The sequence below is a fragment of the Hyperolius riggenbachi genome, chromosome 1, assembly GCF_040937935.1.
Source record: "Hyperolius riggenbachi isolate aHypRig1 chromosome 1, aHypRig1.pri, whole genome shotgun sequence".
NCBI lineage: Eukaryota > Metazoa > Chordata > Amphibia > Anura > Hyperoliidae > Hyperolius > Hyperolius riggenbachi.
The window spans coordinates 184,684,800-184,712,457 of NC_090646.1; the positions used below are offsets into that span (position 1 = coordinate 184,684,800).

General features: G+C 42.0%; 1 protein-coding gene across 1 annotated transcript in view; it reads right to left on the reverse strand.

Moving 5' to 3' along the window:
- LOC137570395 (FHF complex subunit HOOK-interacting protein 1A-like) overlaps positions 1–27,658 on the reverse strand; it is a 285,196-nt gene that overhangs the window by 179,026 nt on the left and 78,512 nt on the right. Inside the window, exons 3-4 of the mRNA XM_068279077.1 lie at positions 6,603–6,761; positions 559–645 (exon numbers count right to left, since the gene is read on the reverse strand). Coding sequence (XP_068135178.1) covers positions 559–645; positions 6,603–6,761 — 246 coding nt within the window. The remainder of the gene's footprint in view (positions 1–558; positions 646–6,602; positions 6,762–27,658) is intronic.

The following is a 27,658-nucleotide window of genomic DNA, read 5'->3' on the forward strand; positions in this document are numbered from 1 at the left end:
TAGCCTCTGCTGTCAGATCACGTGTGTCAGGGCTGGCGTGCCCGTTATTAGTAGCAGACGTTTACACACACTCTCTCTGTAGCCAGCTGCTTGACTCGAAGACTGGTTAGCAGAATATGGTGTGGCTCACACATAAAACTGTACATTTCTGTTCCAGTCCTGTCCTGTCAGTTTTGCATCAGTTTTACGTGTCAGGATTAAAACGTTAACCCTTTTTTTGTGTGTGAACATGAGTCATACAAAAATGTTACAAAACAGATGCAAAACTGACAGGACTGGACTGGAAATGCACACCTTTTATGTGTGAACCAAGTCATAGACAACTCACATAAAACTGATGCAAAACTGACAGGACAGGACTGGAATGGAAATGTACAAATTCGTGTGTAAACACTTCCCTAGAAACACATACAAAACTGATGCACACTGTCAAAACACTGACAGGATAGGACTGGAAGGGTACTGTACACGTTCTATGTGTGAACCCAGCCTTATAGCTGCAAAGACATGGCTGTTACATTCCAGTTACATAAACGTTCTAAACATATTCAAACTGACCTTATGCAATGCAGGAGCCATCACTGGTAGCAGGAAGCCATTGTAAATATAGTCCACAAGCTGAGCACGTATTAGTGGATGAGCTACCTGAAAAAAGAAAGATTTGTGTTGAATGTAATTTTCTTCTATCATTAAATAAGTGATATGAATTTCTGTGTGTCCTCTGCTTTTGTAAACTAATACAGCTCATTGAGTGCAAAAACCACAAACTATCGTCACCTACATTTGTTATCCTTCCCTGTGCACCCAGAAAGATTATAATTATCAGGCCTACTCTGCAGAGATGCCCTAACTTCTTACATACAAGTGTGACCTGAGAATGGATATGTTTTGATAGTAGCTTGTCCAACAGTCTGTTGCTACTACTGTGCTTTATATTGAGCTATAAGCTACTACTTTTATACTTTCCTATCTTCAGCATTTAGGGAACACAGTTTCCTTGCCTGTTTTGTTTTTTGGTTTTTATATAGAAGATCAAAATATTATTTTTTCCTCTTTATGTTGGCTGTAGCTACCCTTGACCGTTATTGCTGCTTACTGCATCAAGCTAATTTCTGTTAAATCTTATCTAATATCTACAAGTGCAAGGTGGTAGTCTAGACCAGCTAAATAATCAATATCTGTAAGATATTGATTGTTTACCTGATGCACTTCAGATTGAACAATTCATGCTTGGCTTAAAGAGGACCTAAACTCAGATCTTCCTCTCTGCTCTAAAAGATACACAACAGCATAATAACCTTTTCATAAAAAACATTACTTTGTTAGAGCTGATACAAATACTGAAATAAATCTGCACCGTTTCTACTTCCTGCTTTCATGATAGCAGACATATTGTTAACATCCTGTGCTTTCAAATGAGCTTATCTGCCTTTTCTGCCAGGGCAGTCAGGTGACACAGGGGAGAGATCACATTACAACTAATGATTAGACACAGATGAGGGGGAATTACCATGACTAAACTCCTTACAAACATACTGGGTGCATTTCTCTCTGTTTTCCTTCTGTCCTGTGACAGAGTTCAGGTCCACTTTAACACACAAACATGCAAGACTTGGTTACCGACTAATTATACGTGGAAGAACATTATGGCCAAGAAGGAAGGGATGTATGCTGTCACCTTGATTTATATGTTTGGCATCACTAGAAATAAATTAAAAAAAACACATCCCGAGGATTACTGTATTCCGGCATGATAGCAGATCCTTAGACAGGAGAGCTTTGGTTTTTGCACTAGTGTTAAGTGGCACATGTCTAATCTTGGATATGCCATTGGTACACCTTGAGGAAAGCTTTGGTTTTTGCACTAGTATTAAAGAGGATCCAAACCAAACATTTTTTTAATTCAAAATATTTAGTTGCACCACTCTGACACATACAAAGATAAATAAACACTCCTTCAAGCCTATGAGCATTTCAGTGCATGCTTTTCACCCATCTCTTTTCATAGCTAGGGTTATACAGGTGGCAGCCATTAGCAATTCCTCCATTGCCGGACACCGCCTACTCCACCAGTCTGCCGAATTCTGTCCTGGAAATATGAAAGGAAGGGAGGGGTTCCTCCAATAAATGTAAAATATTTTATATTTGTCATCATGCAGCTGAAAAAAGGCTGCTATTTATTATTATAATTTAGAAAATAGATTTTATTTCTGAAACCTTGCATTTTTAATTTGGGTCCACTTAAAGTGGTACATGTCTAATCTTGGATATGCCATTGGTACACCTTGAGGAGAGCTTTGGTTTTTGCACTAGTGTTAAGTAGTACATGCCTAATCTTGGATATGCCATTGGTACCTCTTGATGATGTCACCACACAAGCTAACCCCAGACAACTGAGGCTCATTTACTAAAGCTATGGGAGAACCTAATTAAAGTAATTCAGCAAACATAGAGTGGATTTCTCTTAAATAAGTAAAACCGTTAACTGGATCATATCAAACCACAGTGAAGACTGCTGACAGACTAGTGAATGGGTGTATGGGATTCTGCAGTCATGCATTAACACCTACAGAAAGTAATTCTAGACAGCTTTGATTTATTAAAAGAAATGAAAATTCTATTTGCACCAACTGCAGTCCCACAACTTCTAAACCACTACTCTTTCAGCAATCCTCCCTTTGTTTTGATATGACCTAGGAAAGGGCAGTAAACGCTTGACACCTAATGGCTAGATAAAAAAAAAAACAGTCCAGGTTTTCATGTATCCATCATGTTCTCCAGTGTATCTTAAGTACATAGGTTCAGAGTGAATTTATTTGGAACCACTGAATAAATTGGGGTAGATATGTATACGTGTGTGTGTGTGTGTGTGTGTGTGCGCACTTGCGCGCACTTTCTAATGCACCCATTAGTGTTAAAGTTGCATTTCTGAAGCAGTGGGACAAGCACAACCCTAAGGTCCCTTTTACACTTAATCAGTTGGTATGCGTTAGTGTGTGTTAATATGCATTAGTGTGCGTTGGTATGTGTTTTTTCCATAGCAGTGCATTGGGAAGAAGATTTCAGTTAAAACGCGTTAAGTGTAAAAGAGGCCATAGGAAAACATGGGCATTACTTTGAAAATCAGTTGTCTTTCAGCTATAGCTGAAAGCAACTGATTAAGTATAAAAGGACCCTTAGTTCATGTCCTGCACTTCATTCTATCAGGATGTATAGAATGTGTCCGCATTGTCCTTGTGTTAGCACATATGTCTATTTCTGGGCTGCAAATTGTGGCAATTAATTATAAAGCTAATAATGTTGCACAGAATGTCTCAGTATCTTGTCTCCTATATAAATATATCTGAAAGAGATGTATGGTGTATTATATTGTAGGTCAACATAAATTATGTCAATATTTTTAGGACGTCTTAGGAATATTTTCATGTGTATAGAGTCATGCATTGATTCACCAATGTCACACATAGCAGCCATAGCGAGATGTGCTGAGTCCCTGAAGACACCAGTGTATACCTCTCTATCTATTTCTTTATCATTTATCAGCTTTCCGTATTGATGTGGATTTGGAATCCAGATTTCTGTCTACTCCCTTATACTTTCTGTTAACTCCCCCATACCTCCAGTTCTCTTTCTTATACCTGCTCTTAGAAATCTCTCACATTTAATATTTGCTGGTCAAGTTGAATTTCAGTTTTGGTTCTTCGCTGTTATTGTAAGGAGCAATTCTGTTCTATGCTTTATATGGGTTCACATACCCCAACCTTGTACCAAGTATGAGTATTGCTGAGCACAAACAGTTGAGGGTGAATTACATCCAACATTTGCAGACAGATAAAGGGAACATGAGGTGAGAGTGATATGTAGGCTGCCATATTTATTTCCTTGTAAACAATGCCAGTTGCCTGGCAGCCCTGTTGATCTTGTGGCTTAAGTAGTGTCTGAGTCAAAATTCTGGAACAAGCATATGGCTATTCCTGTAAAACCTGAGTCACCTGAGTCAGAGTACCTGATCTACTGCATGCTTGTTCACAGTCTATGGCTAAACGTATTACAGACACAGGATCAGCAACCGGACTGTCAGGCAACAGGTATTGTTTACAAGGAAATAAATATGGTAACCCCCATATCCCTCTCACCTCTGGTTGCCTTTAAAATGAAGTCATTTGCTTGCTATAACTGGGTATGGAACAATACATAGTTGGACATAAACGTTTGTGGAAATTTCATTTGGTTGTGGCTTGTTTGAATGTTAAAGTGTTTCTGAACTCCGCTGGCATCTTTCATTACATTTGTAGTAAAATGTGGTAGTTCCATATTGCGTGTATTTTCAGAACAATGCAAAGAATGTGACGCTAATGACTAGGGATGCTCATTCGGATTCCACGGAAATACAATTTCCGAAATTCCGATCGGAAATTGCATTTCCGCATCGGAATGCGGAAATCGGTAATGCAAGTGCGTTAGGCGGATTTCCGCCGGAAATCGCAGAAATTTCCGCCGGAAATCGCGGAAATTCTGCCCGACTTTAACATTGATTTTCTCAAAAACTATAAGGTCTTTTTGAAAACTTTTTTTTGCATCTTGTTCAGGAGATTCTGCTTAATAAACAGTGAAAATTTGGTGTTTCTAGGACTTATGGGGGCTTTGCTATTAACCGCTAAAGTCGGCAGATTTTTACTTTTTACGGTAATGTAAAAGGCAGAAAATCCGCATCTGCCTATTTTCTGCATTTACATTACAGTAAAAATCCGCCGACTTTAGCGGTTAATAGCAAAGCCCCCATAAGTCCTAGAAACACCAAATTTTCAGGGTTTATTAAGCAGAATCTCCTGAACAAGATGCAAAAAAAAGTTTTCAAAAAGACCTGATAGTTTTTGAGAAAATCAATGTTAAAGTCGGGCGGAATTTTCGCGATTTGCGGCGGAAATTCCGCATTGGAATGCGGAAATTGGTAGCGGAAAGCGGAATCGGTATTTGGCAATGGCGGAATGCGGATTTACCGTGGAATCGGAAATTGGCATTTCCGACCATCCCTACTAATGACACATTAGACTATAACTCATTCTCCAGTTATTAGTAGCTGGTACATTTATTTTTGGTTTTGCATCAAGCCCATATACTACACTAAGGGCCCGTTCTCATTGGGGTGATTACCACTAATCGCCAAATCGCTGTCGATCGCTAGCGCAATACTAACTATATGGCACTGCAGTGATCTCACTGCCACGATTTCTGCCGATCACCGGTGATTCGCGATTAGCGGCAATCTCAAAATTCATTACATGCCGCATTTTTCCATGATTCTAGAGCGATTGCGATTAGAATGCTAAAAAGCGCTAATTGCGATTGCTCAAAGATCACAAGAGTGTACAGAGATTTTACCGTGTTAATCATGGTAAAATCACCAACACAAAACGCTAGCGCTAATTGCTAGCATTTTGCGATTACACAAGTGAGAACGGGCCCTTACATCAAGAGTTCAGTGTAGGATAGGAATCTCCGATACTGCCAGATAAATAGCTAATCACAGAACTAGATGCCAGAGGATTGGGAGAATTAGTCTCAAGACACAACTTCTAAGTATGCCCTAATCCAGGCTTCTGTTATAATACAGATTCTAGCGCATTCTAGTGCTGGAACTGTCAAGTTTATATGGGGTTTATATGGGGTTGTACTGGCCTGAAGTATTAGGCTACGTTTCCACTAGGGCGGATCTCCGTATCTGAAACACGTGCTGATGGGTACCGGTGCTATGGGGATCCGCATGTATGATGCGAAACATGTAGGAGGCACTCTGATTTTTTCCCCGCACACGAATTACAGATGCAGCCTATTGATTACAATGAGCTGTAATATCGCATCCGAAACAGCAAGAAATTGCAATAGTGGAAACACAGCCTAAAAGCCCATACTCACCACGCAATTTTCCCGACTATTTTTCCAACAACCGGCAAATTTTTTGGTGCAGGCGGGTGATCACAAGAACGATGTTTAGCTGTGTTCGGCAATAATGATCGTCATGGCAGATCGGATCTTTAAGATCCATGACAACTCCACGCAAAGTACAGCAGTCACTTGACTTCCCATTTGCGCCCATCGTGTGCCGTTGTGTGACATCGCGTGTACCCACCGGCCATTATATTGATCGCTGTCAGTGGGATATCACTGGATCCATCTTCCTCGTTTGGGTGGTATTTAGCTTTACACAGTGCTATGTTATGCATAATAAACTGTAGGCACTGCCTGGGGAAACTAATTTCCGTCCTGTGGTATGAATATTACAGCTACCTTCAAATGTTCTCAGCGCATAAGGAAGCCTGGCAATAAATAAAATAGGCTTAGCTTTTTCAACAATACATTTTTCATGCAGAAAATACTTACGTTAATTATCTTATACCGGCGCTGGGCTGGGATGCAATTATATTTTTACACAATCAACATAATTAAAAAACAACAAAACACCAAACAATATTAGTGATGTGTCGTCCTGCAGGGAAATGTAACTGATGGGCTGCTCTTCCCAGTTACATCTATGATAATGTATCATAGATGTATTTTATGTTAATTCTATAGTGTGTTAGTTACAAAGCAAGTTTACTAACCTGTATGACTGCATTGCAGAATTCAAGAGAATTCATGAACTGTATGAGGGTGGGGACTTGCAGCCAATCATCCTTTAGCAGACAATGCCACTCTTCGCCTTTGTCATCCAGTCTGGTGGGCAATGATGAGTAGAGACCACTCAGTCCTGTTGCTAGTACCTGTAAAAGGAGGAATAGTAAAGTAAGCCATTCCATTTGGAATTAGGTATACTCTGAAACAGTTTGAACATTTTTGAATCTTATATTGTCATATTTTTAATTATTATATTTCTAGTGTAGTTTTCATCCACTAGAGAAAACCCATGTGTAGCATATGTCAAACAGAGAAGCATTAGTGCATGCTGAAATGATGACAGGAGCAAAGAGCAAAGTACGTGGGCAGTACATAGAGAACATATCAGTATTCAGTGGGGTAGCTAGGAATTATGGGCCACATAGTAACATTTGGGGTACTTATAACTAGGCACTCTTGATCAATGCCACCTGCCCCTACCCTGTGGATATGAGCTGACTGGGCAATTTACAATCCTGTGCAATGAACACAGTGTATAGTCCTTGGGCTAAGAGACAAAGTCAGAGGGTGGAGAAACAAAGTAAAGTTATCAGTGAACACATCTGGTACAACCTGGGCCCCATAGCAGTTGCTATGGCTATTGCTACTTCCCTGTCAGTACTCAATCTTGACAACCAGCTGTAATTTCCTGTACCAAATATAACCTATATCAAATATGGCTGTATGTGGGATGGTGTTAATCATGGAGGGAATCTAAAGACACAACAACAAATTTGTTTAGGTGATACCTTTGATGACTAAACTGTACAATATTTCCTTGCAAGCTTTTGAAACTTACGTTTTTTCTTCATGCATGTTACAGAACTGGATCAGAACTACTTATCTCTATCCAGTTCTGTATCATGTCTGAGGAGAAACTTAAAGTGCCTGGACTGAGTCTTAACCACTTGCCAACCGCACGCTTATACCGTGCGTCGGCAAAGTGGCAGCTGCAGGACCAGCGACGCAGTATTGCGTCGCCAGCTGCAGCCTAATTAATCAGGAAGCAGCCGCTCGTACGAGCGGCTGCTTCCTGTCAATTCACGGCGGGGGGCTCCGTGAATAGCCTGCGGGCCGCCGATGGCGGCTCGCAGGCTAAATGTAAACACAAGCGGAAATAATCCGCTTTGTTTACATTTGTACGGCGCTGCTGCGCAGCAGCGCCGTAAGGCAGATCGGCGATCCCCGGCCAATCAGCGGCCGGGGATCGCCGCCATGTGACAGGGGACGTCCTGTCACTGGCTGCACAGGACGGATAGCGTCCTGTGCAGCCCAGATCTCCCGGGGGTGGCAGGTAGGAGAGGGAGAGGGAGGATTTCGCCGCGGAGGGGGGCTTTGAGGTGCCCCCCCCGCAAAATGCCAGCCAGGAGGAGCGATCAGACCCCCCCTGCACATCATCCCCCTAGTGGGGAAAAAAGGGGGGCGATCTGATCGCTCTGAGTGCCCTTTGATCTGTGCTGGGGGCTGCAGAGCCCACCCAGCACAGATCACGTAAAACAGCGCTGGTCCTTAAAGGGGGGTAAAGGGTGGGTCCTCAAGTGGTTAAAGGGATCCAAGCAGCTCTTGGCTTCAAATAGCTGCAAGGGCTGCCATTGTTCAGAAGCTCAACCCCTGCTGTTTTACAATTAGCATTGTCCAGGCTAGGTGTGAAATTCTTCAACTGTAACTGATGTTTTCTGTTTGAAGTACAATGGGGGTTTGTTTGTGGTCAATTAAGTCTAAAGAGGTGATTTCTTATCTGTGTTCCACAATCTCATGCTCAGCGACCACAGGTCCTTTTTCCGACGGACAAAGTGGCTATTTTAACCCTTAGATGTAAAAAAATGAAGTAAAATTAAAGTTTTCTTTAATAATAAACCACATTTTTAGAATGCATTTTTAATTTGCTATAGAGCTGCCCTGGGTGTTAAAAATGATGCTCGGTTCACTTTAAGCCCCATACACACGCTCAACAGCGGTCTTTTATGCAGCACAATTGTTGAACAACTAAAAAAAAGTATTTTGCTATTGTTCAAACAGCTGATAAAACTGATAAGAAGTCAATCCAACTGTTGGATTGACTTCTTATCAGTCTTATCAGCTGTTTGAACAATAGCAAAATACTTTTTTTTAGTTGATTCATCTTGTTTCACAACAAAAGTTGTACAACAATTGTGCTGCATAAAAGACCGCTGTTGAACGTGTGTATGGAGCTTAACACTGCAAACATTTGTTCCCCCGAGTTATACCTGCTTCGTGGCATAAGTACATTTGCTTATCTTGCTGAAGCCATGTACAGACACTTGATCACTGTCCAAAATGATAATTAATAATCATTCAAATGGCGGTTTCAGTATGACCATTGTACAGACACACTACTTGGCTCTAAGAAGTGGCCTTTTCTGTTATATGGAGAGAGTAGTGGGAGGGCAAAAAGAAGATGCCCTGTTGTGGGAACTGCAATAGAAGTAATCTACGGGGCATAACAATATACCCTGCGAACCCTGCAGTGAAGGGGGGGCTGGTTTTGTGGTGCAGAGCAGCATGGCAACAAAACATCATAATGCAGTGGGACAGGTTCTCTTCAGTGCAGCCACAATGCAACCAATCCCATAGTGGCTCGCAGTGTGGGGGGGGGGGGAATTTCGTGAGCTACACATTAGAAAAACCCTGGGCCCCACTGCGAGACGTTGGATGTCTCCCCCCCCCCCCCCCCCCCCCGAACAATTGCGAAGAGAACAGGAAGCTTTTTCTCCCTGTGCCCAGACTTCTCAAGCATCACTACAGGACACAGCACTTGGGGAGGGGTAGAAAGGCTGGGGGTAGAACAACGCTGTACAAAAGACCCTCCTAAACACTGAATAGGTACTGTCTACAAATCTTTATCTGCAAAACTTTGTATGATCCCTTATCAGTGGCTGAGCAGATGCAGTCATTAGAAAAATTGTGCAGAGAACCTTACGTTTTTTTTTCTCCTTGCCCTTACAAGACAAGACAAGACAAATAACATTTATATTGTGCTTTTCTCCTTGCGGACTCAAAGCGCCAGAGCAGAGCAGCAGCCACTAGGGTGCGCTCTATTGGCAGTAGCAGTGTAAGGGAGACTTTCCAAAGGTCTCCTACTGAATTAGTGCTGGCTTACTGAACAGGCAGAGCCGAGATTCGAACCCTGGTCTCCTGTGTCAGAGGCAGAGCCCTTAACCATTACACCATCAGCCAACTGCCCTTAGTTGTCAGTCTCTCAGGACGGGGCCCCCTGTGGCTCCTAGGCCCCCCTGCAGCTGCATCCCTTGCAGGGTCTATTTGTACGCCCCTGTTCGTGGCAGTACCATGATGGGGGAAAGTCCAAATTTTGTGGGGGAGGAGGATAGTTAAATGACACCCCTGGTCATCCAATATGGCACAGAGGAGATCAGTATCAGTGGTGACACCTGTATTCATGCTAGATTTCCCACTGAGGTAATAACAAATAATCATCTTAGGCAACATTAATCTAGCTATATACAGCTTCATACTTAGCGGTACCAATCCCAAGAAATTGTTGGTGTAGAAGTTGGTCAATCAAGAAAAACTTTTGTTCCACTTTAATAAATCTGTCTATCCATCTATGCGTGTGTATGAAGACAGGCTACGTCCACTTGCATTAGCTCAGGTCCATTTGATGCACGAATGATTGAGGCACGAATGATTGATCTAGAGCTGTTTTTATACTTCCATTCTATTCTACCATTGCAGAGAGTAAATTTAGAGCAATCTGCTGCTATTCTGAAATACACACTAAAAGTATATCTTTTATTATATCTTTTAACAGAATAAAAATATATATGATACATTGCTTCTAACTCCATTTGGGACCATTTTCTACATTGACTCGTGCTGTAAATTAGAAAAAGACACAGCTGTGTGTTCCTGCCTGCAAATGCAGCTGCATCATGCTATCATTAACAGCAGCGTCTTTTCTTTGTATATTTAAACATTTTTCTGTAAATGTTCGGTAATTGGCTTAATGGTTACTGAGGTTTACCTTTCAGGATGGCAAAGCTTTCACCATTAGCCTCTACTGTATTAGCTTAGTGCACAACTGCTCAACCTCACTTATATAGGAGCACAATTATAATTTCTTTCCATTTATTTTGGGAGCACAGCTGTGCATTGTTCTGTGATTCCAAAAATAAGCACTATACAGAACAATGCACCAAAAGAAACAGCAAACGTCTTCATTTGGAAATCTGGAGACTTAATTAAAGGCCATTTTGATTCAAATCATAGATAATGCATGTCTGCCTTAATTGGGCCCAGGGATGACATGAAGGAATCACTACTTTGATGAATCAGCAAGTACATCAACTCTCAGCTAAGATTTACACACACGCTCCTCTCCAGACACATATGCTTCCCTAGAACCATGTTATAAGCACACAACAGTAGAGCATGCTTTTTTTGTGCCCCACAGACTGTCAGTGTTACAAGCTACAATCTTCTCAGATTGATTAAGTCTGTGCCTGCCTCCTTGCAGCCTGAACAGCAGGATAATCCAATACAAAGAGCAACAATCACATTGACAGCCAGAGCCATATTAAGACTACACAGGGCCCCAAGCAGAGCAATAAATTTAGGGGCCCCCTCTTCAGCCACCCTGTTGAAAGGATGTCCCCCTAGTATAGGTGACTGGATGTCCCTGCAGTATAGTTAGCCAGATGTCCCCCTACTATAGGTAGTAGCCAGATGTCCCCCAGAATAGATAGTGAGACAGCCCCCAAGTAAAGGTAGCCAGATGTTACCCCAGTGTAGGAAGCCAAGTGACCCCCCACACTATAGGTAGCCAGATGACTCCCCAGTATATATAGTTGTCACCCCCCCAGTATAAGTTGCCTGATGACCCCCACACACCCATCCCCCCACCCAGGCAGCCCACTATTTCCACAGTAAAGGTAGCCTGATGACCCCCCCCCCCCTTTACAGGTAGCCAGGTGTCCTCCCACCCAGGCAGACCACTATTTCCACAGTATAGGTAGCCAGATACCCCTTCAGTATGGATAGCCAGAGGATCCCCCCAGTGGAGGTACCCAGATACAAATTTCTCCCAGCCAGTGTCTCACGGGTGGGTCACATGATAAGAGACCCTGGCTGCTGCCATGGAGAGCAGATACTAAGAAGCACAAAGATGCAGCAGGGGAACCTGGAGAGGTAATAGACAATTTGCTCCCCTCTGCTCACACTCTGCGAATTGCATCTTTTTTTATGCCAGGTAATGTCACAACGTGTCAAACTAACAAGATTCATGTCTGAGCATGGCTGTGGCCACACTCAGATAAAACGAAGGTTAATTAGCTCAGCAATGATAGGAACCAATGGTAAACATCACAACCAGAACTCTAGACTGGGAGCACACTTGTCTGTGTTTTCTGCCCAGGAAAACTGAGAACAAATGTAAATCAATGGCGGGCCAGTGCACACTTCAAGGTGTTTTTCCTATACAGAAAAAAACCTGACAGAAGTGAAGCAAAGTGTGGATTTTCTTTTCTATATTAATCAAAGTACCTTCTGTGAAAAAAATGCCTGCATTTTCCCACATACAGTGCTGGGATCATTGTGTTATGCGATGATAAGCAATGTAAGCAAGCCAAAAAGAGAGAAAGAGAGACTGCAGTAGATGTGGAAAAAATGAAACATTATTTAAGCAGTGATTGACACAAATGATAGCCAGTTTACTGTCAGCATAAGCACATGGTAGCAGCTTATACTAGCATTCGTGAGGATGTGAGGTGACATGCCAGTATTATAGAATGAGAATAATATCCGTATATTGCATTACTATTCAGAGCTTCATGTCAAGCACATTTAAATATGTATAATAACAGTTTAATGGCAAATTACAAGCAACAGGGAAAAAACTGTACTAATGAATTGTATCAACTGAGATAAATTAGGGCAAAAACCTTATTTAATGCCTCAATGAATTCTTCTTTAATCATTTTCCCAGGTAGATTTTAGCATGATTTAAATTAATATGGAGCCAGTGAGGTGTATGTCTGTTCTTCATCGCATAACACAATGATCCCAGCACTTAACACTTTAAATGAACTGGGGTTGTATCTAGGTCCTAAATGAATCTTACAATCACCAAATAGACCAAATGACCCTTGTCATTTAAAGGAATACTATCGATTCACATATTATTTTCAATTGACACAGGATTGGTTTGGGAAGTGCCGCTAAGTACTGCTGTATACATTTTAGTAGCAACTTCTTTTGTTTACTGTTAGCAAAATACATTTAAACTTTACTGACGCCAATACTGATGCTGACTGAGCCATGAGGAGAGGGGAAATTCCCCTCACACTTGATCAGTTAACTCTGTGTGTAACTGTGTGTGAGAGAGAGAGAGAGACAGGACACAGTAGCTGCAACTGTTGGGAGCTCTGTTTCTGACTGAAGGGGATGAAGAGAGCAGAGGAAATGTAACTAATTCTCACAGCTTTTTCATACTGTTTTTGTTTTCAGAGTTTGATATGTTTGATATTTGCTTTCTGTAGTCTGATATGCAACTCTGGCTGTGCATTGAAGCAGACACCCCTTCTGCAATTGATTTGTCCCAATATAGCTAAATCCTACCCTCAATAAATTACAGTTTTTGCCTCTGATATTTAACATGAAAAGTAAGAAAATGTTTACACAGCTACTTAGACATTATTTGCACACTGTCATTTTAGAACACTTGGGTATCGATAGTATTCCTTTAATCACTTTGACTGACATGACTGTACAAATGTACTGTAGATACTACTAAAAGTAGTCCTGTCTAGTCAAGAGAAAATTTAATTATATCTCCAGACTCAGATTCTTATTACGTTACTTTTTCTGTGGTTGATAACCCACAACAAAAACTCCACAATAATTACTCATAAAGAAAGTCACATAGGCCCATATGCAATTAACTTTTTCTCCATAGTTGTAACGCTTGGTGGTGTATTCTCCACAGTCAGCATGCAACGCATGAGCTGGCGTGGAGGAGGTACACACACTAGCACAAGGAAACAGGCTATCCCTAGTATAGTGGAGGGGAGGACTGACTCCAACAGGAGATTGTGGCGCACAGAGCCGGTGCAGATCTGACAGCCACAAACAATGCTTTCGTTATAACGTCTCAGCGCAAAGTAGCGCTGAGCGCATAAACCAGAACTGAGGAGATCAGGACAGGTAGACAGAATGAACGCTTGCTAGCTAGCGGCTACTCAGCGACAGCAAGCGTCCAAAACCAGACAGACTGGAATGAGGCAGCCAATGCGTTGCGGCGATGGCGTGCCTCACAAAGACAGGACAGGATGGTCAGGAAATAGCAGGATTAAGATAGATGAACGTAACACAGATAAATATACAATAAGTATGTTTTCCTAGCGTATTACAATTACAGCTATCAATGAAACTATTTGTAACGTCTGACTAACATATGTATATATCGGCAATGAACCGATATATGACATAAGCAGGAACGCTGACTAGGAATGGAGTAATACAGGGAACAGGACTCAGAAGGATTCGCTATCTCTTCGCAGAGATGAACGCAATCCACAAACGGTAACAGAACAGGATTCAGAAGGATTCGTTATCTCTTCGCAGAGATGAACGCAATCCACAAACAGTAACAGAACAGGATTCAGAAGGATTCGTTATCTCTTCGCAGAGATGAACGCAATCCACAAACAGGACCAGGAACAGGATAACTAGCTCAGCACGGGTGTTCACGGTACGCGCAAACTACCGAAACGTGCTGGAAAACTGACTAACTGAACACAGGAAATAAACAGTTCGTGTACGTATACATCAGCGACACTGATGTATCAACGTAACACAAATACAAGGAAAATAATAAACGTGCTGGTATGCATATATATTGGCAATGAACCAATATATGATGCAAAGACCAGCAAAGTATCTTTATAACAAGAAACACGATCGGGGGCTAAAGCGACAGCAAGACTGGCTTACACTGAAGCTATGAAAACCCAAGGAAACCCTGCAGGAAGCAGATCTTTATACTGAGGTCATCCAATGGGAGCAGACATGCAGATTCCCACACAGGTGAATGATAATCAGTCACAAGCTGACAGCAGGGAAAGACAGACAAAGCTATGCAGCTTGCATGGAAATAGATCAGAACTGCCTGAGCTGCAGCACTACTACTTCCAGCAATAGCTGCTGCAGCAGCGATCATTACAATAGTTTACTCTTATGAGATCATTTTCATTTTCTCTTTAAAATATCTTCCCAGAATTTTACAATTGAGAAAGTACCCAACTAGGTGAAAAAGTACTATCAACATTATTTGGAGTATTTTCCTGCCTGCTGGTGGATGAAAGGGCAGTATATTGACAAGGGCCCATATGCAATTCACTTTTTACTCCTGAGTTTAGTCCTAAGTGATATTTTCAAACTTGTCAATAAAATGCCTTTTAAATCACCAGCAAGTTAGAACATATTTAGAATAGTTTTGATAGTACCTTTCCACCTACTTTGTTGGTACTGTTTCAATTGTAAAGTGCTGAAAAGTTATTCTAAATAAAGGATGACAAATTATCTCCTAGGGGAAAACTCAGGAGAAATTGGAATTGCATATTGTCCAAAGTCTGAAAATATCACCTAGGAGAAAACTTTGGAGAAAAAGAGAACTGCATATGGGCCATATAGTTAATGTGCATCCTGGCATTCCTGTCAAGGGGGAGTATACTCATACATGCAATTTCAATCAACCTCCTTCCCTTCACCTTCATATTTCATGTGGATCAGGTATAACTAGAAATCATAGGGCCTCCCTGCATAACTTGATATGACCCCTCTTCCTGCATTGAATTCCTGCATTACCACCACCCCACCATCACCATCACCACCATATGGAGGCCCCCAGGGTCAAAAGGCTAGTGCAGCCATCATAACCTCCTCTACGATAACAAGTGTGGTCACCTCAACTCCCCACTCCTCTGCATAGCCCCCCAAAGCAAATATGCCCACAGCAAACAATAGCCAAGACATCATTTGGCTATTGCTTGCTGCAATACTAAAGTAAATGTGCACCTCTGCACCCTGTGCGGAGAATGGTGCAGTCCTAATCGGAGCTTCCCGGGAATAGCAACGCAATCTTAGAGGGCAACTGCACATGGCTCCAAAACCAGATGTTTTCATCAGCTGTTTCAGAGACTGAAAGCTTTACTGTGCATGTGCATGAGTAGCGTGGCGCTAGCATGATGAGGGGAAATGGTTACATTATAATGTTTAGGGGATGACAACAATCTAGAGCATACCAACACCACAGGGGCTATTATGGTGCCACAAGAGTACAAGGTAGGGCCCTATTAAAGGGAGAGAAGAAGTCAGGCCTTCCCCCACCCCCTTCCCTAAAGCCACTTCCCTGGTAGTTACACTATATACTGTGAAACAAGCTCAATGTTATCTGTCACTAAGATGCTAGAAACTGCATCAACTGGTTGCTGTGGAAGACAGTGGGGCAGATTTATCAAAATCAGTGCAAGGCGAATTAGAGCAAACTGAGTGCAAAACAGGTGCAAAAGTGGGGCAGATGTGTACCAGCTCAAGGATTGCTCCCTCTGAGCATCTGTTCCAGCTTTGCTCCAAGTTTGCTCTAGTTTTCCACGCATTGGCTTAGATAAACCTGTCCCAGTGAGCCTCAGTTCCACAGATATCCATAGGTATGAGCTGTGCGTGTAATGGAAAGAGACCGAGTTTTGCAAAGTTGTATCTAGGAGTATAATCCCCTCTGACAGGATTATCAGCGGAGCATTACCTCTGAGAGACTTATTGCACTGAGCAGCCATTGTGAAGAATTGTGTTTTGCAGATGAAAAGCCAGAGATAAAGTATGAAACTCCCTCTGGCGAGATCATTTTATTTCCTTTGGACTAGACAGGACTAATATTAATAATATTTACATCATACATTCAGAGTTTTTTTATATTTAACCCTAACAATTTTCTTGTATATTAGATATATCTATTATCTGTTAGTCTTTACCCTATGGGAGATTTTATAAAAATGTATTTTTCTGTTGTCTAGATCTGAATTAAATCAGTTTATACTTGCAGAAAGCAGAAACATTTTGCACTAAATGACTGATAGTCATTTTCTTGCATCTGGAAAAAAAGTATTTTCCTTTGTGAGCCTTTTTAGTGTAGAGTGATTTGTAGTTGGTAGCTGTCCACATCTTGTGAGGAGAACTGATGACCGGGGACACCTCTGCAGTAAGTCGTCAGGCAGTGATGTCTTCGCATCAGGTGCCCCACACTCACAGCCTGTATCGTGTAGGACACCACAGGCTGCTCCAGCAAATGAGTCATCTGAGGTCTTTCTCACAGCAGAGACTTTACAGCTCCACAGCCAGCTACAAATAGAAACACGCACTGCTTCTTCCTCCTCACACCTTCAGCTAGGCACACATGCCATCTCTGGCACTACACTGTGATAAGGAATGCGACTGTAATACTGCAATAAGCGGGTTTTAAAGTACTTTTTAACTGAACATAGTAAGGATAAAAGAGAAGAAAGAACAGACAAGTTAACACATCAGGGAACATCAAGTGCGCTTTTCTGTATAAAAGGAATTGCCAAAAGAGAGACAGTTTAAAGATATCTTATTCATAACTGTAAGAAGTTTGAGCCAGTGACTGTTACTTTAGCATTTGCTTAGTAGCTGAATGCAGTCTGATTTATTTGAGGCTTACATTTCATGTAATACTAATAAATGTTAGAAGAGGCTGCCTGATATGACCTTCTGTAGACCTTTTCGGGCAAGAGGTCAGCCATGTTTAGGAAAGTCTCAGCTGTGTGATCAGCTATCACTGTACAAAGACATGCATGATCAGAATCCCTGAGGGTGCACACATTTCTTATCGACAGAAGATGGGGAATAAATCACTTACATGGAGCTGCAAAGCAGAACAGCCATACACTACAATTATCCATTAATGCAGAAAAATGCCAGTTTGGGCACAGATTAGGTGACGATGCCTAACGTATCGGCAGTCGGGTGCATAGTTTGTGGGCCTGAGCACACTAGAGTGCTTCTGTCCATTTTCCAGCAGCACATCAATGTTCCAGATGTTAGGAAGTGGACAGAAGTGGACACAAATACGTGAACTCAGGCCAAAAGTGCCGCTTTATCAGCAGGAAGGATTGGGCGTGAGACAATGCAGCCAATTCTTACAATAAAGGATTATTAATAAGAGTTAGGAAAAGATTGCTATTAGGGTAAGGGTTTGGATGAGGCTAGATTTAGTCATTGGGTTTATGTCAGAGGAAACCTAAAGTTAGACATCAGGAAGACATTTTCATTAGAGGGAAGCTTTGGAAGTGTGTTAGGCTATCAACTTCCCCACCCATACGAAAGGGCACACCCTGGATCTTATATTTCATTCCGGACTTTTAATATCACACATGGATATAAACCCAGTGGTATGGTCAGACCACCACACCATCCACTTCTCTCTGACAGCACCAGCGATAAAACACAGAGGGAAAGAACTCATAAAATACCGTTCACTGAAAGATGTCTCACCCCAGCACGTTCAGAATATCCTCAACTTCGACGCATTAACCAATCATTGCGCAGACCCAGACTCCATGGTCCTGATTTACAACCATGCAGTGTCATCTGCCTATGACGCCCTCGCTCCAGTTCGCATCAAACGATCTACACCACTTCACCATGCACGGTGGTTTGACAGCTCACTAAAGGACCTAAAGAAAGAAGTGCGCAGACTAGAAAGGAAGTGGCGAAAATCTCAGATTTCAAAAGATAAACACACCCTTGTCTCTCACCGGGAAAGCTACCAAAATGCGATCACCAAGAAAAAATCCTCCCACCTATCACAGGAGATCGCAAAGGCCGCCAACAGACCAGCCCAACTATTCCGCACAGTTGATAGACTATGTAATCCATCCTGTCTAAAACCCACTATAACTCCCTCAAAGGAGCCATGTGAGAAATTTGCCTGCTACTTTGCTGACAAAGTATCTTCTATTCGGTCTCTCATTCAGTCCACAGCACCCAAGACTCATGCAACTAATGGAAATAGCTGCAAAAACAACCTAACACCCTGGACTGATTTCAAAAGTATTTGTGAGGAAGAGATCTCAGACACCCTCTGTCGTCTCCACCAGACAACCTGTGACCTGGACCCTGGACCAACTAAACATATGCTGAAATGCCCTGACCTGCTTGGTCCAGCATTTCACAAAATAGTAAATTGCTCTCTGCAAGCAGGGAGGTTTCCTACCTCTCTAAAAGAAGGAATCATCAAGCCCCTTCTCAAAAAACCTTCCATGGATCCAGATGCTATGAGCAGCTACAGACCTGTCTCCAACCTCCCCTTCTTAGGTAAAGTTATTGAAAAGGCTGTCTATCTGCAACTTGAAACCAGGCTGTCAGTAAACAACATCCTGGACCCTCTACAATCTGGCTTTAAGAAACACCACAGCTGTGAAACAGCCCTCATCCAAGTCTGCAACGATCTGCTCATGGCAAGGGACAGAGGGGAATGCTCCATCCTAATCCTGTTGGATCTCTCAGCTGCTTTTGATACAGTTGACCATGAAATCCTGCTTAACAGACTGCAGGAGTACTGTGGCATCAGTGGATCAGTCCTCCAGTGGTTCAGATCATTCCTGACTGACAGAACACAGAGAGTATCCCTAGGACCTATAATGTCCAAACCTGCACCTCTACAATTCGGAGTGCCACAAGGATCAATCCTATCCCCTCTGCTGTTTGCAATCTACATGTTGCCACTCGGTACACTTATCCAACGACATGGCCTGACGTACCACTGCTACGCCGATGACACACAGCTATACCTGTCCTTCAAACCTGGTGGAACAGACCCTACCCCAAAAATAAACTCTTGCTTAGCTGAGCTTCAGGCATGGATGAATGATAACTGGTTGAAACTGAATGCTGACAAAACTGAGGTCCTGTTTGTCCAAAGCCAGTGCTCGCCATCAAAACAGCTCTATCCTAAAGCAACACCAATCAGGATTGGGAATTCAGACATAAACAGCTCCAACCTTGTGCGCAGCCTTGGCGTACTAATCGATGGGGAATTGAGTTTCAGAAACCAAATTTCATCTGTAGTTAAATCTTCCTTCTTTCATCTGAAGAACATTGCAAAGATTAAACATCTGATTCCCCCAGAGGATCTTCAAACCCTAGTCCACGCCTTCATCACATCACGGCTGGACTACTGCAATGCCCTTTATGCTGGCCTCCCCAAAAAAGACTTGAGTCGCCTGCAATTAGTGCAGAATGCTGCTGCCAGATTGCTAACAAACCAGCCTCGCCACTGTCACATTACACCGATCCTTCGCTCACTGCACTGGCTACCAGTAGAATGGAGAATACTCTTCAAGATTGGACTGCTGACATTCAAATCCCTGCACAATCTGGGCCCTGGATACATGAAGGACTTGCTGAAGCTGCACCACACCTCTCACAACCTCAGATCAGCAAGTTCTATAAACTTGGTCACTCCCAGAGTGCACCTCAAAAAATCTGGAGACAGAGCCTTCTGTCATGCTGCCCCTACTCTTTGGAACTCCCTACCACACCCAGTAAAGACAGCACCATCCCTGGAGCTATTCAAATCCAGACTGAAAAGCCACCTGTTTAGCCTGGCATTTCCAGATTTATAAAATTCTTCCCCTGTACCACGATGGTCGGAGCCATGCTTATGCGCTTTGAGTCCCACGGGAGAAAAGCGCTTTACAAATGTTATTTGTTGTTGTTGTTGTTGTTGAAAGGGGTCAGCATAAAAGGGGTAGGTTAGCATACCTCCCAACCATCCCCATATGAACAGGTCTGTCCCTTGTTGGGATCATGCCCCCTCCCCAACCCCCCCCCCAGAGAGTAATAACCTAAGGCAGCAGATGCACATGTGCACACCACTTATCATTAGACTATGAAAGCTAGGAGGGCAAGAAGTACAAGAAAGTACTGCAGTTGTGGCATTAGTTGCAATGGTGTAGCAATAAGGGATGCAGAGATTGCAATTACACCAGGCCCCCTGGACCTGAGGGGCCCACATGGGGCGTATGCGCCATTCCATTGCACAGTCTGTTGGGCTCAAGGTGAATTCCAGACAGCATTAAATACTATTCCCCCTCCAAGTCTTAGCCCACATAATTAGGGGCTCAGCTATGGCTGGCACCCGAATGACATTTAAAATCCAGCTGCGCCGCTATAGCCATAATAACATTATGTCTATGGGTGTCCTGAAAGCAAGGCGCTACCTGGATAAGCTCACACCAGAAGCACCTGTCTCACACATGGGACTCTCCTCCAGTTGCTGCATTAGTTATAAAGAAAAGGATTAAGATGAAATGGGGCCCTGGGCAAGATAGCAGTTTTTGCCCACTGCTGATGATTTTTAGTGGGGGCCAGCATCCACCAGCCCCCTAGACTCTCTCCAGGCCCTATGCAACTGCCGATGTTTGCCTTGTGGATGATCCAGCTCTGTGATTATTAATTAATACTGTAGTGGTAATGATCACTCTTTATGTGCTTTAAAGAGTAACTGTTAGGCAAAAAATCAAATATCAATTGTCTATTTTATACGGTAAACAAACAATAAGGATGCTAACCAGGCAATCCAAAAGCTAAAAATCACTCTTAATTTTCTTCTCAATAGAATATGATTTACCAGGTCCCCTGGCTCTTATTTTGTACATTTGCTGTAAAAGAGAAGCTGCAGTGCATGCTGTTTTTTTTTTACATCTTTACTTTCTTCCCCTTTTTACCCTCAGACATAACTAATGCCGCCTTCTTTCACTCCCATTTTTCCCTCCCACACCTCTGTTCCTCTCTGATGGCCAATATTTGCTGAGAAAGTGACTCAGCTGAAATCCGATCCATACAAATAAACCAGGTCTGCAAAGTCGTACAATGATTTGTGACGATGCACTTCTAACTGCAGAGCTGTGTGGGAGTGTCTGAAGATTGGGAGGAGGGTGGGCAATGCATACATAACCAGAAAGAGGAGAGGAAACAGAGGAAATGACATCAGGATTGGCTTTAGACACAGGGATTCTAAAATGGAAACTGACAGAAACAGAATTTTCTTTATTTACTGTATAAAACGCACTGAAATAAAAATGTGGACAAATACATATGTTATGTAAGTAGAGCAAGTATTTATCTACTAATATATGTGTTTTTTTCTGAGATAGTATGGCTAACAGCTCCTCTTTAAATAGTAGTGATCATTAATAAACTAATAACTTTACTGCCTGTGCTTATTCCACTCTCACACTGTGGTTGTCCTCACCCAGAAAGCAGATTTTGGTGGTCTTTTTCATGCAATTAATTATTACACATACAAAGCTGGGGAAGGGGTGGCAAGTAAAATTTGCATTTTGGCACATATAGCTAATGGTTCATATATTGTATATAAGGTGTGGTGAAATGCTGATGCATGTATTGCAGATTTGACAACTTGACAAAGAGCACGGAAGCTCGAAACAGCGGCCTGTCGTTGTAAAGCTGCTTTTAACCCATGTGACCAATAAAAAGACTATAATTTACATTGGTGGTGCCTGCTCCAACTTGGATTTAGAATATTAGAAGCAAAGAAAATATTCTCATATTTTTATTTTCAGTTATATAGTTTTTTTTATAACATTGCATCATTCTCTAATATTTGCAGTTTACACATTACTCAGCATTCTAAATAATTTTACAGAGCAGGCCAATGAAATATTGACCTGTCCTCTGCAGAAGAAAAAAAAACAATACAATGACTGACAGTTGAGATAATAAGCTGCAGAAGACAGAGTTCTCTGTGATTTTGAAAGTCGTGGAGCTCAATGGCTCTTTTGCATAGATAACAACTGAAGTTTCTTAACTCTTCCTGTACTGGATACAATATTAGACTTATGTCTCTGCTCCTAATGTTTTATTTCTTAGCTGTACTACACATACAAATAATTATATCATTTTTTATTTATTTTTTTTGCTTCAGTTTCTCTTTAAGTCATTGTTTAATACAGCAAACTAATTTTCAGCATTTCTGCCTAAACAGGCAATGATCCATTGAAAAGGACAAAATTTCTCCCTTACTTATGCAAGACAATTGCAGGCAGTATAATAAAATCCTGAGATGTTTGAGCTCTGTGTAAGTAATTACACAGACAGGCAGTGAAATTGTAGATATCCATTTGAAGTATTATCATAGTTAATATTAAATGGAAGCGATAAAGCTTCTGTGCTGATTTGCAATTTTCATATAACCGATGTTATAGGTGTATTTAATCTTAATCAAGGTCACAATTAATATTTAACTACACATTTAAAGAATCACAGCCTAGTTTTTTTCATCTCGAATTCAATTTTGGAGATTTAAGCTTACAGGATGTACACGCCAAAGACAACAATATAAATTTAACCACTTTACCCCCGCGCGTACGGATTTCTCCGCCCCTTTTTCCATCCTTTCACCCCCAGGGACGGAGAAATCCGTACTCTGCGCACTCCCGCCGCTGTCCGCGCTCTCGCTCGTAAACACGCCGCCCGCCGCTAGTAAACACGCCGCCGCCCGCTCGCCCGGAGATCAATGAACGGGAAAATCCATTCCCGTTCGTTGATCTCAGCCCCGCAATGATCTGCTGCCGCTCGGCTGAGCAGCCCGATCATTGTGAAAAAATAACAAAGTCCCAGCCTCTTTCTACTTCCTGCAAGAGTCCAGAAGGACGCTTGCAGGTCGTATGAAACAAATTGGTAATGGTGCCATCTTGTGGCCAAATAGTAAAACTACATCCTAACCATTTTTTACACACAAATAAACTTGTTTTACACAAAAAATTAACTCCTTACCTCCCACACTCCCCAATTATTTTTTTTTGTAATTAAAAAAAAAAAAAAATTTACAATTTAAAAAAAATACATAAATAGTTACCTTAGGGACTGAACTTTTTAAATATTTATGTCAAGAGGGTATAACACTGTTACTTTATAAACTATGGGCTTGTAATTAGGGATGGACGCAAAACTGAAAAAAATGCACCTTTATTTCCAACTAAAATATTGGCGGCAAACATTGTGATAGGGACATAATTTAAACGGTTTTATAACCGGGATAAATAGGCATATACATTTAATGGGTTTTAATTACAGTAGCATGCATTATTTAAAAACTATAAAGGCCGAAAACTGAAAAATAATAATTTTTTTCCCACATTTTTTCCTATTCTCCCATTAAAACACATTTAGAATAAAATTATTCTTGGCATAATGTCCCACCTAAAGAAAGCCTAATTGGTGGCGAAAAAAACAAGATATAGTTCATTTCATTGCGATAAGTAATGATAAAATTATAGACGAATGAATGGATGGAGCGCTGAAAGGTGAAAATTGCTCTGGTGGTCAGGGGGTAAAACCCCTCAGTTGGGAAGTGGTTAAAGTCTAAATGTGGGTATAGCACTGAATATAGATGTGTCACAATCACAGACTGTGTGCACTGTCTAATGAAAATGCTTAGAAATCCACATAGAAATAGTGCAATAGCTTGTTCTGATTGTAATATCTCATGCAGTTAGTCTTTCTGCCACTAGATGGTGATTCTTGTACGTTTGTAAGCTATGTGCGCAACAAGCTCAATGCTGAGAGGAGCGGTAGCCATGTATAAGAAGGGCAGCGCAATGCACCTCTGGGAAACCACTTCCGCCCTGAGGAAGCTTGGGATTGGACCAAGCGAAACATGTAGGTGTGTCCCTTACGGCACCACGTGGTAATGCCGCACACGCCGACCCAACACAGCGGTTTAGCCGTGCATAGAGTGCATAGAGTTCCGTGGCCTGCAATCTACCTTAGCGCCGAGAGCGCGGACTTTGAGCCATATACCTGAGACGGGATCCAGCGGCATCTGGAAACATACCTCTGAGAGTCTGCTTGGCGGTTGAGTGTGAGACAACAGCCTATCTGGCTGCATCAATGTGTTTCTACAGCTATGCGTACGCTAAATGGTTTGCAATATCATCTGCTGTATGACTGCATACCTTGATGGCACCACACTGCATCCAAAGTTCCCTTATAAAACAGCAACTTCGATTGAGTTGCAATTGGGACACTTAAGAATTTGTGTGCAGCATCGTATTTATCAGCGCTTGATGTCGATGCAGACGCTTGAAATGTGATTCACATCTAAATGCCCAGAACTTTGGTGCAGGGATGAGCAGAAACTACGCCAGTGCGAATTTACGCATCATAGTTCGCATCTACGCTTCGTAGTTGGTAGGTGAAGTTTCAAAAGTACGCTTACAAATTTACGCGTAGTGAAGTACCGCTACGTGTAACTTACGCCCACTATGTGTAGTTAACATGTGTATTGCGTAGTGAACTACGAATGCGTTACTCGCGTCTAATTTTCCGCGTGCAATTGTATGCTTACAAATGTACGCATTGGAAAGGGGAATGTACGCATAGAAGAGTTCCCGGTACAAGCATTTAAAGAGGAATTAATGCATAAAATTTTCTGCATACGGTGCTTGAGCATCGGTATACACTACACTTCGCACTACGCGTAATTGCGTATTTTAACGCGTAGTCTACGAAATGCATATGAAGCGAATATTTGATTTCAAAGCCGTCGTTTGGCGAAGCGTAATTGCGTAAAACTATGCGTAGTTCCAGCGTAGCGAAGTTGGCTGACTATGACCATCCCTGCTTTGGTGGTATCTTGCTGCACTTTAAACTGCTATTTTTTTGCCCCATGAGGAAATTGTCTGTACCGTTGCTGGTTCCTGTGATCCTTGGACTGAGCCCAATTGCTTTATAGGTTTAGTTCAGCCAGTTTTTTGCACTCTTAGCTAGCTGTAGGCCGGTGAGTGAATGGCATTGTGTAGGCCAGCCTTGATGTTATTAATGTATTGACAGATCTATCAACTATTTTATATGGATGTTTGTCAGAGTATGCACTTTAATCTTTTGTAACGCAAAATAAAGTGCCTACACAGTGTGTTTTTGGACATACACTCTTACTTGATTTCTTTTTTCCTTTATTACCTTATTTTTGAAAATGCTTAGAAATGCCTTAAAGAAGAACTGTAATGAAAATAACAATGAATAAAATTGCTTATTTTTTACAATATTAATTTATAGATTATTTGGTCAGGGTTTGTCCATTGTAAAATCTTAACACTCCCTGATTTACATTCTGAAATTTATCACTGGTGATGACACATTTAGTCCTGCCAGGTGATCTGTACTGAATTTTCGTTTACTGCGAGTTCTATGCACAGGAGAAATACTTCTTGCATGGCAGTTGGAAAAAGCTGTTATTTCCCACAATGCAATGAGGTTCACAGACTGCAAACTGTCAGGACCATAGTCATGACATCACACTGTGGGAGGGGTTCCTCCACAATATCAGCCATACAGATGTCCCTGGTGATCTATGTGGGAAAAGGTAAATATTTCTTGTGGGAAAGGGGTATCAGCTACTGATTAGGATGACATTCAATCCTGGGTTAAAGCTCCTCTTTAAAGAAACTTAAAAACAGAAGAATGTGAATAAACATTTGCATCTGCTCAGGAGAGGAAAGTAAGGGCTGGTTCAGACGGACATCTGCAGAGCGTTTACCGCCAGTGTTCGGGACTTGGCGTTAAACTCTCCCATTTAAGTGAATGGGAGCGTTTGTACCAGGCTTTTACCGGCGTTTACGCAAACGTGGCGGTCGAGTCACAATTTTCCCTGGCGTTCAAGGTGACCCTGGACGCTACATGTAGCGTCCTGGGGCAGTTAACTGCCACGGGTAATGTTCCCCTAGGGGAAGAAAAATGCCGAATGCATCTGAAAGCTACGTGAAGGCTGCTGAAAGCCCCGAACGCGTCGCCGCCGCAACGCCACCAAACGCGACACCACAGAAAGCCGAGCAGACGCCTGTGTGAACCAGCCCTAAAAGGGAGTGGTCACTTGCCCCTGCCAGAAAACCTTCTACCTGTCAGTAAACAATCTAGTATCTTGATGGCATTGTGGTTGCGTGGCCTTGCACTTTACAGCTCTAGCATACAGGTTCAGTTCATGGCCAGGACACTATTTGCATGGAATTTGTATGTTCCTCCTGTGTTTGTGTGTTTTTTCTCCCACATTCCAAAAAAACATATTACTTGGGTCATTTGCATTATATTACATTGAGAACATTAACCACTTGAGGACTGCGGTGTTAACACCCCCCCCCTCCCCCCTCCTAGTGACCAGGACATTTACTGTAGTACTAAAAATGCCTGCGCGCGATCTCCTGCTAGCCCCATAGACGGCCGTTCACGCCAATCGGCGTGGAGTGGTCCTGGGGCTGCCACACTGCTCACGCCAATTGGCATGGAGCAGTCGGCAAGTAATTAAACTAAGTAGGGACTTTAAATTGTGGACCCCTTTTAAGGCTCCCTGCACACTGCACGCGATTCCGATTTTTAATCGTTTTTTTACAGCCGATTCCGATTTCTAATCGTTACTGCATGCTGCGTTTTTTTTCCTCCATTTTTCTGTTGAATGTATTCAGGGAAAATTGGAATTGCAAATCGGAATCGTAAAACGGATTTGCAGTGTGCAGGTAGTCTTAAGGACAACCGAGGCAAAAATAAACTAATGAAATAAACAATTGCATTTATCTTCCTTCACCTAAAAATGACTTTTTAAGATATTCCACAGTTTTATTTTATTTTTAAATCTACTTTTTAAGTTTTAACTGTTTTATTGTTTTTGCTCATTGACACATTCATTAAAGTATGCCAGAGATTAAAATCTATGAACAATTGACCCTTTTTATCTCTTTCCTGCTCTCAGAAGCCATTTTCTGCTAGGAAAGTGTTTCACAGATGGAATTTCTAATTAGTGAAGGTCCCACTGTAGTCACTTCCTGTCTGAGTCAGGACTGAGTCAGCCACTTACATACTTGATATTTAACTCTATTAGGCAAATAAAACAAAAGGAACACAGCATAGTTATTTGTGTGCTAGGCATTGTACATAC